General features: G+C 53.5%; 4 protein-coding genes across 4 annotated transcripts; 3 read left to right on the top strand and 1 right to left on the bottom strand.

Moving 5' to 3' along the window:
* Window positions 1–1,298: 1,298 nt before the first annotated feature.
* PG985_013361 (uncharacterized protein) lies at window positions 1,299–2,835 on the bottom strand (the record flags this gene model as incomplete). Its single annotated transcript, XM_066833127.1, has 2 exons — window positions 1,299–1,885; window positions 1,965–2,835. 2 exons carry the CDS (start codon window positions 2,833–2,835, stop codon window positions 1,299–1,301), a joined length of 1,458 nt encoding a protein of 485 aa, XP_066677867.1.
* A 1,059-nt stretch (window positions 2,836–3,894) lies between these two features.
* PG985_013360 (uncharacterized protein) lies at window positions 3,895–5,546 on the top strand (the record flags this gene model as incomplete). The annotated part of the gene is made up of 6 exons (XM_066833126.1): window positions 3,895–4,111; window positions 4,187–4,206; window positions 4,312–4,416; window positions 4,486–4,868; window positions 4,949–5,044; window positions 5,153–5,546. 6 exons carry the CDS (start codon window positions 3,895–3,897, stop codon window positions 5,544–5,546), a joined length of 1,215 nt encoding a protein of 404 aa, XP_066677866.1.
* Window positions 5,547–6,175: 629 nt separating this feature from the next.
* On the top strand, window positions 6,176–7,089 carry PG985_013359 (uncharacterized protein; the record flags this gene model as incomplete). The annotated part of the gene is made up of 2 exons (XM_066833125.1): window positions 6,176–6,325; window positions 6,397–7,089. 2 exons carry the CDS (start codon window positions 6,176–6,178, stop codon window positions 7,087–7,089), a joined length of 843 nt encoding a protein of 280 aa, XP_066677865.1.
* Window positions 7,090–8,409: 1,320 nt separating this feature from the next.
* PG985_013358 (2-isopropylmalate synthase) lies at window positions 8,410–10,660 on the top strand (the record flags this gene model as incomplete). Its single annotated transcript, XM_066833124.1, has 4 exons — window positions 8,410–8,473; window positions 8,607–8,718; window positions 8,768–8,912; window positions 8,957–10,660. 4 exons carry the CDS (start codon window positions 8,410–8,412, stop codon window positions 10,658–10,660), a joined length of 2,025 nt encoding a protein of 674 aa, XP_066677864.1.
* Window positions 10,661–11,578: the final 918 nt, after the last annotated feature.

Genomic DNA, 11,578 nt, shown 5'->3' with positions numbered 1-11,578 from the left:
GCAAAGCATCTACCCATTGCCCTAGTTGCATCAGTGGTGTACTTAGAACCCTATATAGCATCTTAGATAACCCAAAAGTCGGAAAGAACGATGTTCCGCTCGTCCAGCATAGACGTAGCCTGACCTTGCATAATCCCATGTACATAACACTCTCCCACAAGAAGATAGCCCTCACCAGTGGGTCGAAGAACGAAAGGGGTCATACAGCCCATCAAAACGACGATGAGGTCTCCCACCTTCACAAGGCCGGGGCACAACGCATAATAACCGCTCATAGTTCTTACAAATCTTCTATTGCCAGCAAACATCTCGAAGGCATCTTGCCATCTGTCGGCGCCATCTTCACTGGCCAGGGAGCTGAAACTTGGATCCAAGAGCACCGGGGGTAAGATTTGACACAAGTAGGAAACACCATCAATGACCCGCTGCTCTGGCATCATGGGTGCAGCCGTATCCTTCATGGAGTTCCTGTTGGCGAAAACAAGGGGAGGTTCCCAGCCGGCGCGGCACGTATCCAGGAACGCGACCAATGCACTTGATTCCAGAACATGGTAGGCACTCAGCAGATCAAAGACGCCATGGCCACGAATTTCTCTCCATATCTGTGCCAATGTGTGTTCTGTTCCCGATGCCGGCGACTCTAGCTTAAAGTCTGTAGCTTGGAAAGGCCTCGACGAAGCACCCACTACGTCGAACACAAATCCTTGGATCTGAAGCGTGTCTTGGGGCCTTATAACTCGAGCCCTCAGTGGATAACTACCAGCTGCGCCTGCCAAGTCGATACCAATTCTGGGTAACGCATGATGGAATGTCTTGGAATTCCAATCCGGTACCTAAGAGGGTATATCGATTCTATCTGCTTTGTATTAGATAAGAGGCATGAGAAATGGTTGAGAAATGATTACATGAGCGCGTTTGCTTACCTGTGTGCTGAACAATATTGAGTATATACGAAGACTTAGCGTCGGTTAAAGCTCGAATCGCTAGCTCTCGGTAGACAGTACTCGTGGGGGAGCTATAGTCAGCTCGCATTATTAGGTGCTTGTCGGGGCCTATATAGGCTGAGTAGTGTCCGAGTAAGGTAAATACTTTATCTCTTAGATTAAGGCATTACTATTAAAAAAGCTTATTAAAACGATAGAGCTAATAGACGAAATCTTAAGCTATATTTATTACCTTATACCCTTCGACGAATATTTTATAAAGCCTTAAGATAATATAATAATATATATTAAACTTATATATAAACCTTATATATAGATATAATATTAAAAAAATAATAGACAGGGCAACCTGCTTTATAAGTATAACTCATGCTTCACGCCGTCTTCGTTATTGCTCTTCACCGTTGCCGCTTTCCGTTCGCGCCAGATGACCAGTGCGTATCCTGCACAGGAAGCAAAGCAGAGGGCGCCCATGGCCAAGACGAGGGAGTAGCCCGTGGTGTACCGGGGCGAGTCCTTCTTCTGGAAGGCAAAGGTGGCCACGATGCCGCCGGCGTTGCCGAAGCAGATCATCCACCCGGACCCGAGGGCCCGCTCCGCATGGCCCCGGAGGTTCATAATGTACCAGCAGACGATGTTGCCGCCCACGCCGAGTGAGCCCATCGCGGCGAGACAGAGGCCCGCGTACTCGGACGAGAAGTGCTCCACGCCGTGGATCTTCATGCACATGGCGGTGCCAGCCAGCAAGAGGCAGAGACCGAAGAAGATGAAAGGGGACCGCACCCGCATCCGATCCGACAGTATCGCCAGGATCACAGTCAGGCCAAATGTGGCGGCGAAAGGAGGCACCGAGTGTAGCTGGGTCTGGATGGCGCCGTATCCGAGGCCCTGGACAATCGTAGGCGTAAAGTATACAAAGGAGTAGGAGGGTATGAGAATTGCTATCGAATGGAAACGTTAGTATCCATGGTCTAGGGGGCAGTGGCGTCCGCTAAGGAGACGCTGAGACGGGCGACTTACAAAAGTACATGATAGCTCCGAGCCAATGTTTTGGCTTGGAGAAGAAGGTCAAAACATCTCGCGAGGTGATGGGATGGGAGACGGATTCCTTGGATTCCGTCTTATTCATGATGAAGGCTCTTTCGCCTTCGAGCAACCACTTGGCCTCGCGCGGGAAGTCGGTGATGGTGAAGAAGGCGAAAGCGGCGACGAGCACGGTCGCCATGCCCTCGAGAATGAAGACCCATCTCCAGCCGGCCAGGCCGCGGACGCCGTCCATGTTGGCGATGCCGCTCGCAAGCAGGCTGCCAAAGGCGCTAGCCAGGATGGTGCTGCTCCAGTAGGCGGTGAAGCGCGCCTGGGCCTCCTGTTGGTTGTACCAGAAGCTGATGAGGTAGAAGCTGCCGGGGAAGATGCCGGCCTCGGCAAGCCCGAGGAAGAATCGGGTTGCCAATAGACCGCTGTAGTTCGTGACAAAGCCCTGGGCGATACAGACGGCCCCGAAGACCAGGATGCACCCGGAAAGCCAGACGTGAGGAGAGAGCTTCTTCATCAGGATATTGGAGGGAACCTCGAAGATGATGTAGGGCACGAAGAAGATGGTGAGCGCCACGTTGGGCTGCTGCCCCGTGAGACCGAGATCTGCCTGCAGGCCGAGCGTAAGGGCGTTTGACATGTTCACCCGGTCGAGGAATGCAACAACGTAAACGATGAAGAGAATGGGCAGGACATGGAGGTCAATCTTGCGCCGAAGCTTGGCCTCATGCACTGGCGCCGGCCCCAACCCGACCCAAGCTCCCGGGTTGGTCGGCGACGGGAAAGAATCGGCAGGAGAACACCCGTCGGGGCCACTTCCGCCTGAGGCAGTCTTGGCATCGTTGAAATCCGACATTTTTCTCGGGATGCGCCCAATGAAATTGCCACGGATGGTGTGGTGTGACTGACTTTAAAAGCAGGACATGATTTGTCCAACAGCACGATGAGGTGTATATTTAATTCACAACGAGGCAAAAGTCAGGAAAGGGGAGGAATATCTCCCAGAAGAAGAAAGAGGGAAGAAATGAGCATACACGGGCGGAGGGGATGTTAGGGATGTTGTGTAACAACCAAGACCAAGACCAATCACTCCTCGCGTCCCCTGGGGTGTGTGATAATTACAAACGTCATCTACCCGGTACTGTCTCTGAGAGGCGGCAGCGATTGAGCATCCACCCACACACCACGACGGCTGCGACCTGCCTGAAATGTACGAAAAAACACATTCGGAATCCCCCCAAAATGCATGTAAGCATGTAACGTACTCACAGAGGCAATGATCGAATCCTTTCCCTGCAGGTGTGCCTCGCTGCGACACTCTACCCCCCCCCCCCTATTGCATGCGCAATAACAATGGCTCTGGCTTCAATCATCTGCTCGTATTCCAAAGCTGGAAATTCTGCGCACGGAAGATCTATCGACTTCCCAGCAACACCCCCTGGCCTTTTCAGTTGCATGCCAATTCAAGACATAGTTCTCCGACTCCCGTGTCCAGAGCTCGCTGCCCGCTGCAGGTGACTTGCCAACTTGCTGATCCCGGGCCCGGGTCCTGGTGTGGGTGCATTGCTGTGGATGACTGCATAACTAATAAAGGCCAAAACGCATGATCCTTTCAGAACCACGGATGGAAAGGCATGGGGTAGATCTTCGGCCGGTCGCTAAGCATTCCAGTTAGACGGGCATGCCGTAAAACCCCACTGGCGCGCATTGCCGTCCTCTCCCTCTCATCTTTGCGGTCATCTGGGGAAAAAGGTGATGCGGTTAAGAGGCTTGAGATTCGTCGTCGACCCCGAAACACGCCACCATTCGTTTTGTTATCCTGCCCACTTCTCCAAGACGAGTCTTGGTGCCATCCTCTTAGTCCGTTGACTGTCTTTCCCCAGAAAGCGTTGCGCGCGTGACAGCTCTGGCTGCCATGGCGACTCCCGTGACGCCAACGCCGACCGCGGCCGAGACGCGCGTTCCTGCGATGCCACCACCTCCGGGAGTCACGTCCAACTTCGACCATCCCGAGACATTGGTGCTCAAGAACAATATCGCCATGGGCGTCGCGCTCCCCTTCGTCATATTGCCTTTCGGGCTCCGATGCTATGTCCGGCTCTGGAAGAAAAGGGTGTGGACTTTTGAGGACTGTAAGTAGGTGCCTGCTCTGGCAATGACCCTTTCAACCTGGCTTGTGATGATCTTTTACATTGACACGAATGCAGGGCTAGGCCTCGTCGCATGGGTAGGTGCCAGACGGAAACGAACGAGAACTGATTGGATCAGTGTAGAAGCTGGGGAGCGAGATACATCTTCTCTGATGCTGACTTTTCTTTTGGGCAACCACTAGATCGGGACAGTGTCGTTTTGTGCCACGGGGGCGTCCACGATGACACACTATGGGGGCCGTCACGCCTGGGACATCACGAAGCCACAAGCGCAGCAAGCAACTTATGTAAGGCTCCAAGAAGTTCAAGCAGAACAAAAGAAAGAGTCATGGCTAACAGGGACGCGGGGGTGACAGTGGTTCATGGTTGCCTCCATCCATTATGGCATCACGATATGTATCGTCAAGCTGTCGGTTCTCTGGCTCTACCGACGCGTTTTTTCGCCCTCGCGCCATGGTCTATTGGATATCTGCATCGTGACTCTGATCGCCTTCCTCATAGGCTTCTACGCGGCGACCAACCTGGCCAAGGTCTGGCAGTGTATCCCCCGCGAGAAGATCTGGATCACCAACCTTCCCGGCAAGTGCATCGACGTCTCGACACTGCTTAATGTAAGCGGGATCGTCAATACGGTAACGGATTTCATCATCCTCTTGCTTCCCGTCAAGGCGGTTTGGGGTCTGAACTTGAGAGCTAAGAAGAAAATCACGGTCGTGTTGGTCTTCACGGTCGGCTTAAGGTAGAGTGCTTTCTTGGCGTCTGCATAAGCTGGCAACATGGCCGCCTCCTTGTCCGATCTTTCTAATAGAATATATACAGTGGCCCTGCCTTCAGTTTGGCGGGGTTTTTGGTCCGCTGGAACGGCAGTAGTAACCCGGATAAGACCTGGGTTCACCCTGAGATCATTATGTGGGGGTAAGCTGTTATTATCCCTTATCTTCCTCTCTTCCACCGGTCCCTAAGCGTACTTAGCTACGCCCACTCGCGAAAAGGCTCAATCGCTCATGATTTATGACTACCTAGACTCGCGGAATTAACGACCGGCGTGCTCTGCTTCAGCGTGCCCGAGCTAGGCCTACTACTTCAAAGGAAGCCAAAGCCGGGCCCATCCGAGAGCATAGTGCAAGGGCGGTACCTGAACCGGTCGGGTAAGAGCAGCAGCAAGCAGCCCACTCCCACTGGGCTCTCGACCATCATCTGGTCGCGGGTCGGGAAATCAAGTCGGAATCGAGAAATGGAGAGTCAAGTTACAGTTCAGGGTGGTAATTACTACGAGCTAGACGAGCGGGAGGGGCAGGGTGTCATTTTCGGCCAGCACGGAGATGTCGATGGCCGCCAGCCACCGCCGACAACAGTTGACGGCCAAGCTGGCGTCGTGGTTACGCGGGATTTCCGGGCAGAAACATCACGGGCTTGATCTGTACGGGTGCACATGCATGTAGAATAGTTTAGACCTGGTTACAGCTAGCTACCTAGGTCGGTATGTGCAAATATCAGGTCTTGTCCTCCATCTTGAATTGCATCTTCGATCCTGACCTGCTGTTTGCTGTCTGAATTGGAAGTGGGTAACTTTTGGGTGGAGGTGGCCCTTACGGTCGGGAATCAAGCACGCTAAGAAGCAACCTAGAGCAACCTACATAAGCTGCTAAGCCCTAAGCTGGCGGGGCAAATAAGGCTTGATTTTTAGTGAGGAGCCGCTAGGTACCCGCTGTGCAGCCGCTACCCCACCTGCCTTCTGTACTCCATAGCAGCATCATACTACTACATCCCTTACTTTGGCTGGCGCATGGATTCGGATGTTGGCGGATGTTGGCCCCCTCCCTTCAAAGGGAGAAGAAGTGTGTACCACGCAGGGAATTTGTTGGCTGCAATCTCGTGTTCTACAACCCCACACCACCATCAGCCAGCCCTTGTACCACTGCAATGACTGACTTCGATAGCGACATATATAAGATTACCAAGATATTTCTTCCGTAGCTTGTGCTTCCTTCTTTACGAACTCACTACCGTACACTCCTCGTTGTAGTTTGTATCCTTGGCCAGAAGATGGCTGCTTCCAACGAGACGTCTGACCCGGAGCGGAACCGAGGCTGGTACAAGGAGGACCTGACGGAAATCAATGCTCCGATGCGGGAGCTGCTGGAGAAGTACACCAACATTCCCAGTACCCATATCGTCACGCACGTCAATGAGATTGTAAGTGGGAGAGAAGGGTCGACAGTTTGTCCGTCGAATTTACCCAGGCTTACCTTACCGCACCTACCTAGAGAGCCAAGGGCTTCCAGGCCAACCCGTACCCTTGCATCGGCCTGTACCGCTTCACCATCCTCACGTTGATTACCCACCCGCTGTACGACGAGATTGTCCAGCGCCTCAAGTCGGCCGGCGCCTCTTACCTGGACATTGGCTGCTGCTTCGGCCAGGACCTGCGCCGTCTCGTCCTCGACGGCGTCCCATCCGAGAACTTGGTCGGGCTCGATATCGCGGGCCCCCTTATGGAGCTGGGCAAGGACCTGTTCCTCGACCACCAGACGGTGCAGTCGAGCTTCGTGGTCGCCGACGTGTTCAAGGGAAAGGCGCAGGGGGCGGCCTGGGCGCAGCTCGAGCAGCGTGGCGGCTTTGATGTCATCCACTGCAGCGCCTTCTTCCACCTTTTCCGTCTGGACGACCAGGTCACTGCGGCCAAGCAGATTGCCGGGCTCGTGAAAAAGGGCGGCATCATCGTCGGTCGCCAGATTGGCAGCACCCAACCTGGCGACGTGCCCGCCATTGACCAGGGCAGTCTCAGTTATCGCCATGACGTTAGCTCTCTGGCAGACATGTGGGCTAAGGTGGGCGAGGCGACGGGCACAAAATGGGAGGTGACGGGCTCGATGGACATGGTGGGCATTAACCCGGATAGCCCGGTAGAAGATGTGAACAGTCGACGGCTGCTCTTCACCATTAGCAGGATCCTCTGAACCGATCACCGATCACCAGTAGGATTAGGTCAGATTTTAGCCTATGTACCTTGGTTGCTGCCACCCCGCGGGGCAGACTGGCAGGGGGTTGTGCGTGCGGCACTTCTAGCCCCACGTCCTGGACAAATGGTAACCTTACATCTTAATGTTGGGTCCTAAACAGCTGTCAATACTGCAGTGGCATTTCGTGCCTCTTTTACGCAACCACGGCAGGCTGGTGTGCATATACGATATACGACACAAAACATCATCGCCCACTTGTCTTGAACTTCAGCTGGCAAAGGATCTACCCCCCCGGTCCCTCCCTTAAGCTCTTGACCAATTAAATCCACCTGGCTAGTACATACCCAACCTCCGAATGAATAGCCGAGATGCTGTGTAACTATGTAATCTTGTTTCACCGAAATTCGGACCTGAGTGCCTGAGTCTTACTCGGGTGGTGCTGTACATCGCTGTCGGTTTCGGGCTGGCTTAGATGAGCGGCGCGTTCGCACAATAATGGCCTATCGTGTCCTGCCAGATCCACACGGGGCATCCTCCCCGACACCATTAATAGAAATCTTTCATATGCGATCACGTATACTTAATTGGAAACGAATGACAAGTTGTTTTTCAGACGCCCACGGATGTAGTACAGGGTATAGAAAGACCACGATCCGCCTGCTTGTGCAACCATGTATAATCCCACAATGAGCTTGTCATATGCGTCTACGTGAAATGCGAAAATAGTTGAGTATTTCATCAGGATTTGAAGGGGGCAGGCAACAAAGGGTTTCTCCGGACCGGTGTATCTTACCTCCAAAATCCAACATTCGTTGGAACGGGCATGCAGCGCCTACCTACCGCCCAGTCATCACACAGTACCCACCCACTCGCTGTTGGTTACATGCAAGCCAACCGAGGCATACCTAACGAAAGCAACCCCCATTGCACTATTGGCCAACCGCATATACATACGACTTTCGTGGAACATACGTATAATCAAATACCTACTGGTTTTAATATCGAGCCAAAAGGGTTTTCCGAGTATTTACGCCGTATATCGCAAGTTATGTTCACCACGATAAGATGGGCAGAGCAGACAGGGAGAGGTTAATAACAAGGTCCTACCCAATACTGCACCAGTGCGGCACAGAATAACATCAGCCTTTTGTATCTTTGTAGTCTGAAATACTAGTCCAAATTGGTCTTTTCGCTCCTCTCGGCCTTACACATAAGCAGCTTCGGCCAGAGGGCTGCAGTCATGGTTGCATGCGATGAGTATCGACACATCAGGATATGGTTTGCGTCTTCCAATGTCAAGCATGAGACGTTGCGAGAATGGAGACAAGAGGCGAAAAGAGAGTCGGGTGGCCTTACATTTGCCCCAAGACGGATAAGAGCAGTATGTAAGGGGCAATGGTTCAGATGGATCATATCATTTGAGCTTATAATATTCTTCAATAACCTCACCTTGGATATAGACAATGCTTCTTTCCACCCGACCGCAGTCACCCGATACTGAACTAGTCCATCAGACCGTGCCATTACACCGTTCCTTACGCTGTATAACTTCATGATCGCCCAGTATGCCCATGTTAGTATTATATTGCAAGAGATAAACTCAATTACAGGAAATGACCCTGACGGGTCCGTCATAGCAGCAGCAGCAGTACATAATTTGCTAACCAAAACTCAGGCTGAAAATACCTTCGCAAAAGTACGAGACCTTCAATGGTCCGGACCTACCCAACCGCCAATGGCCCTCCAAGAAGATCACAAAGGCCCCAAGATGGCTTTCAACAGACCTCCGTGATGGCAACCAGAGTCTTGCTAATCCCATGGTACGAAACTGGTACTCAAACTGTATGATCAACCATATTTCAAGCTAACGATATCTATCCTCGACACGAATCAGACCATCAGCCAGAAATGGACATTCTTCAAGTTGCTCGTGCAGCTAGGGTATAAAGAGATCGAGGTTTCCATGCCCGTAGCGAGCACCATCGACTACGAGTTTACCCGTCAGCTCATTGAAACGCCTGGCGCAGTACCCGAAGACGTCACGCTGCAGGTTCTGTGCCCCTGCCGGCCGGACTCGATCCGGCAGACAGTGGACTGTCTGCGCGGCGCCCGGAAGGTGGTCCTGAGCCTCTACATCTCGGCCGACCCAGTCTTCCTGAACGAGGTGCTAGGCATGTCCCAGGAGCAGGTGTACGAGCGGGCCGTCGAGTCTGTCACGTACGCCAAGCAGATCACCAAGGACGACCCGGCGCAGCGGAATGCGACGGAGTGGATCCTCATGTTCAGCCCCGAGGCCTTTACCAGCAGCGACCTCCACTTCTGCCTGCGCCTCTGCGAGGCGGCCAAGGCCATCTGGCAACCCACGGTCGCGGAGCCCATGATCATGACGCTGGCCGCGACCGTGGAGATGTCGACGCCCAACGTCTACGCGGACCAGGTGGAGCTCTTCTCGAAGTCGCTGACGGCGCGCGAGACCGTGGTCCTGGGGCTCCACGTGCACAACGACCGGGGCTGCGCCGTGGCGGCCGCGGAGCTGGGCCTCCTGGCCGGCGCCCAGCGCGTCGAGGGCTGCCTCTTCGGCAACGGCGAGCGGTCCGGCAACGTGGACCTCGTCACCCTGGCCCTCAATCTCTACTCGCAGGGGATCGACCCGGGCGTCGACTTCTCGGACCTGGCCGCCGTCCGCGCCGTCGTCGAGGGCATCAACCGCATTCCCGTGCATCCTCGGGCCCCCTACGCGGGGGACCTGATCTACACGGCGTACAGCGGGGCGCACCAGGACGCCATCAGCAAATGCCTCTCCAAGCGTGGCGGCCGGAGCGAAATGATGATGTCATCAGAAGGACATCAAGCGCAGTCGAGCACTGGTAATAGTAAATGGAAAATCCCTTATCTTCCTCTCGACCCCGAGGATCTGGGCCTGAGCCAGGACGATATCATTCGCCTGAACTCGCAGAGCGGCAAGGGCGGCGTGGCCTGGGCGCTCGTCCGTGAGCTCGGTTTGCAGCAGCAGCAGCAGCAGCAGCAGCCGCTGTCCCAGGGCCTGTTGGCGAACTTCTCCAAAGTGGTGAAGAAGGCTTCCGAAAAGAGCGGCGGGGTGATCTCGCAGCGTGCGGCCGCCGAGCTCTTCTACGGGCGGTACTGTCTTGCCGGGCCCGATCCACGCATCGTGTCTGTCGAGGTGGTGGCGGTAAGCGACGAGCTGCCGCCAGGGCCGGCACAAGAATTCTGGGTAGTCAATGCTGTAGTCAAGCTCCGGGGGACGGAATTACACTTACAGGGCAAAAGCACCAACACAGTCGCCGCTCTCACTGCAGCATTTCGCGAGCACCCACGGATGGGCGGTGAAGACTTCACCTTCGAAGTCTCGAGATGTGGTACAGAGTCTACCTCGAAAAAGGCGTCGGGAATAGTCGTAGTAGAGTGCTCCTCCACTTCCCGCAAGCAAAGCGGCTGGGGAGTGAGGCATCTGGCTGGCTCTGGACACCCGGAGACCAAGGCCGCCTTGTCGGCAGCGTTAGTACGTGTCTTGTCACCAGTTGAAGTCCCCCTTTCGGTATCCGGCTAACACAGGTATAAGGACCTCTTACAAGATTTGTAATCGTCGCATTGGGCTTAGCCAAGAGTTACAGTAGTATGAACGAAGAACGAAGGTTTTGTATATAGATAGAGTGGTTCGCATTGATATTGGATAACAATCTATGCATGACAACACCAGGTATCCATGCCCATCTCTTGGGCCGCCTTTATTGCACCTCATATAATTTTATCAGCACCCGCGCTACACGAGAATACGTCAACGTGAGACGACCTCCACAAGCTGGTGCGACTTCTCCTTCTATTCAATATTGGGTAGCTCTTAGTGTACGTAAATGCTTGCAGCACCGTCTATGGATGTTACCATTTCTGGGAAAACAAGACCGAACCATTGACCATCGGCAGAATCTTTCGACTCCATCAAGCGATTTCGACCCCAATCAGCCACGAGGGCTCTCTCCATCATAAGCCACAAACAATAGTCCAAGAAAAAGAAAAAGTACCTTGCAGTTGCTGACTTTCAGTACGTCACTGTTTATCGCCGAATAAGGCTGGATTGAGCGACACAGATAATCCAGCCCCCACCCCTTCCCAATCCTCCTCATCGCCTGCGGTGCCATTGGGGACATTTCTCATGCGTGATAACTAAATATAGAAGTACACTCAGAGATCCAGTTGGTGGCGAGGAGGAAGGGGCGCAAGCAACCAATGTAGGCGACAACGGTAGCGAAAGGGGAAATAATCAGTCTTCAGCTCAGCCTCCTTGCCAATAAATGAAGAGACATGAAAGGCAAGGTAGTCTTCTGATACACATAAATATCTAGCAACACCAGGGAGATCTCTGCAGCTGATGTCCAGTATCACCAGTGTATCTATCCTTCTCCGACTTGTCAATGTCCCCATCCTATTTCCTACCCTAGACGATCAATACCGTATTTCATCCGAGGCC

The sequence above is a fragment of the Apiospora marii genome (assembly GCF_038362585.1).
Source record: "Apiospora marii strain CBS 49790 chromosome Unknown utg000011l_segment0_segment0, whole genome shotgun sequence".
NCBI classification, from domain to species: Eukaryota; Fungi; Ascomycota; class Sordariomycetes; order Amphisphaeriales; family Apiosporaceae; genus Apiospora; species Apiospora marii.
Note: the sequence above shows the minus strand (reverse complement) of the source record. Positions and strands in the feature narration are given on the sequence as shown.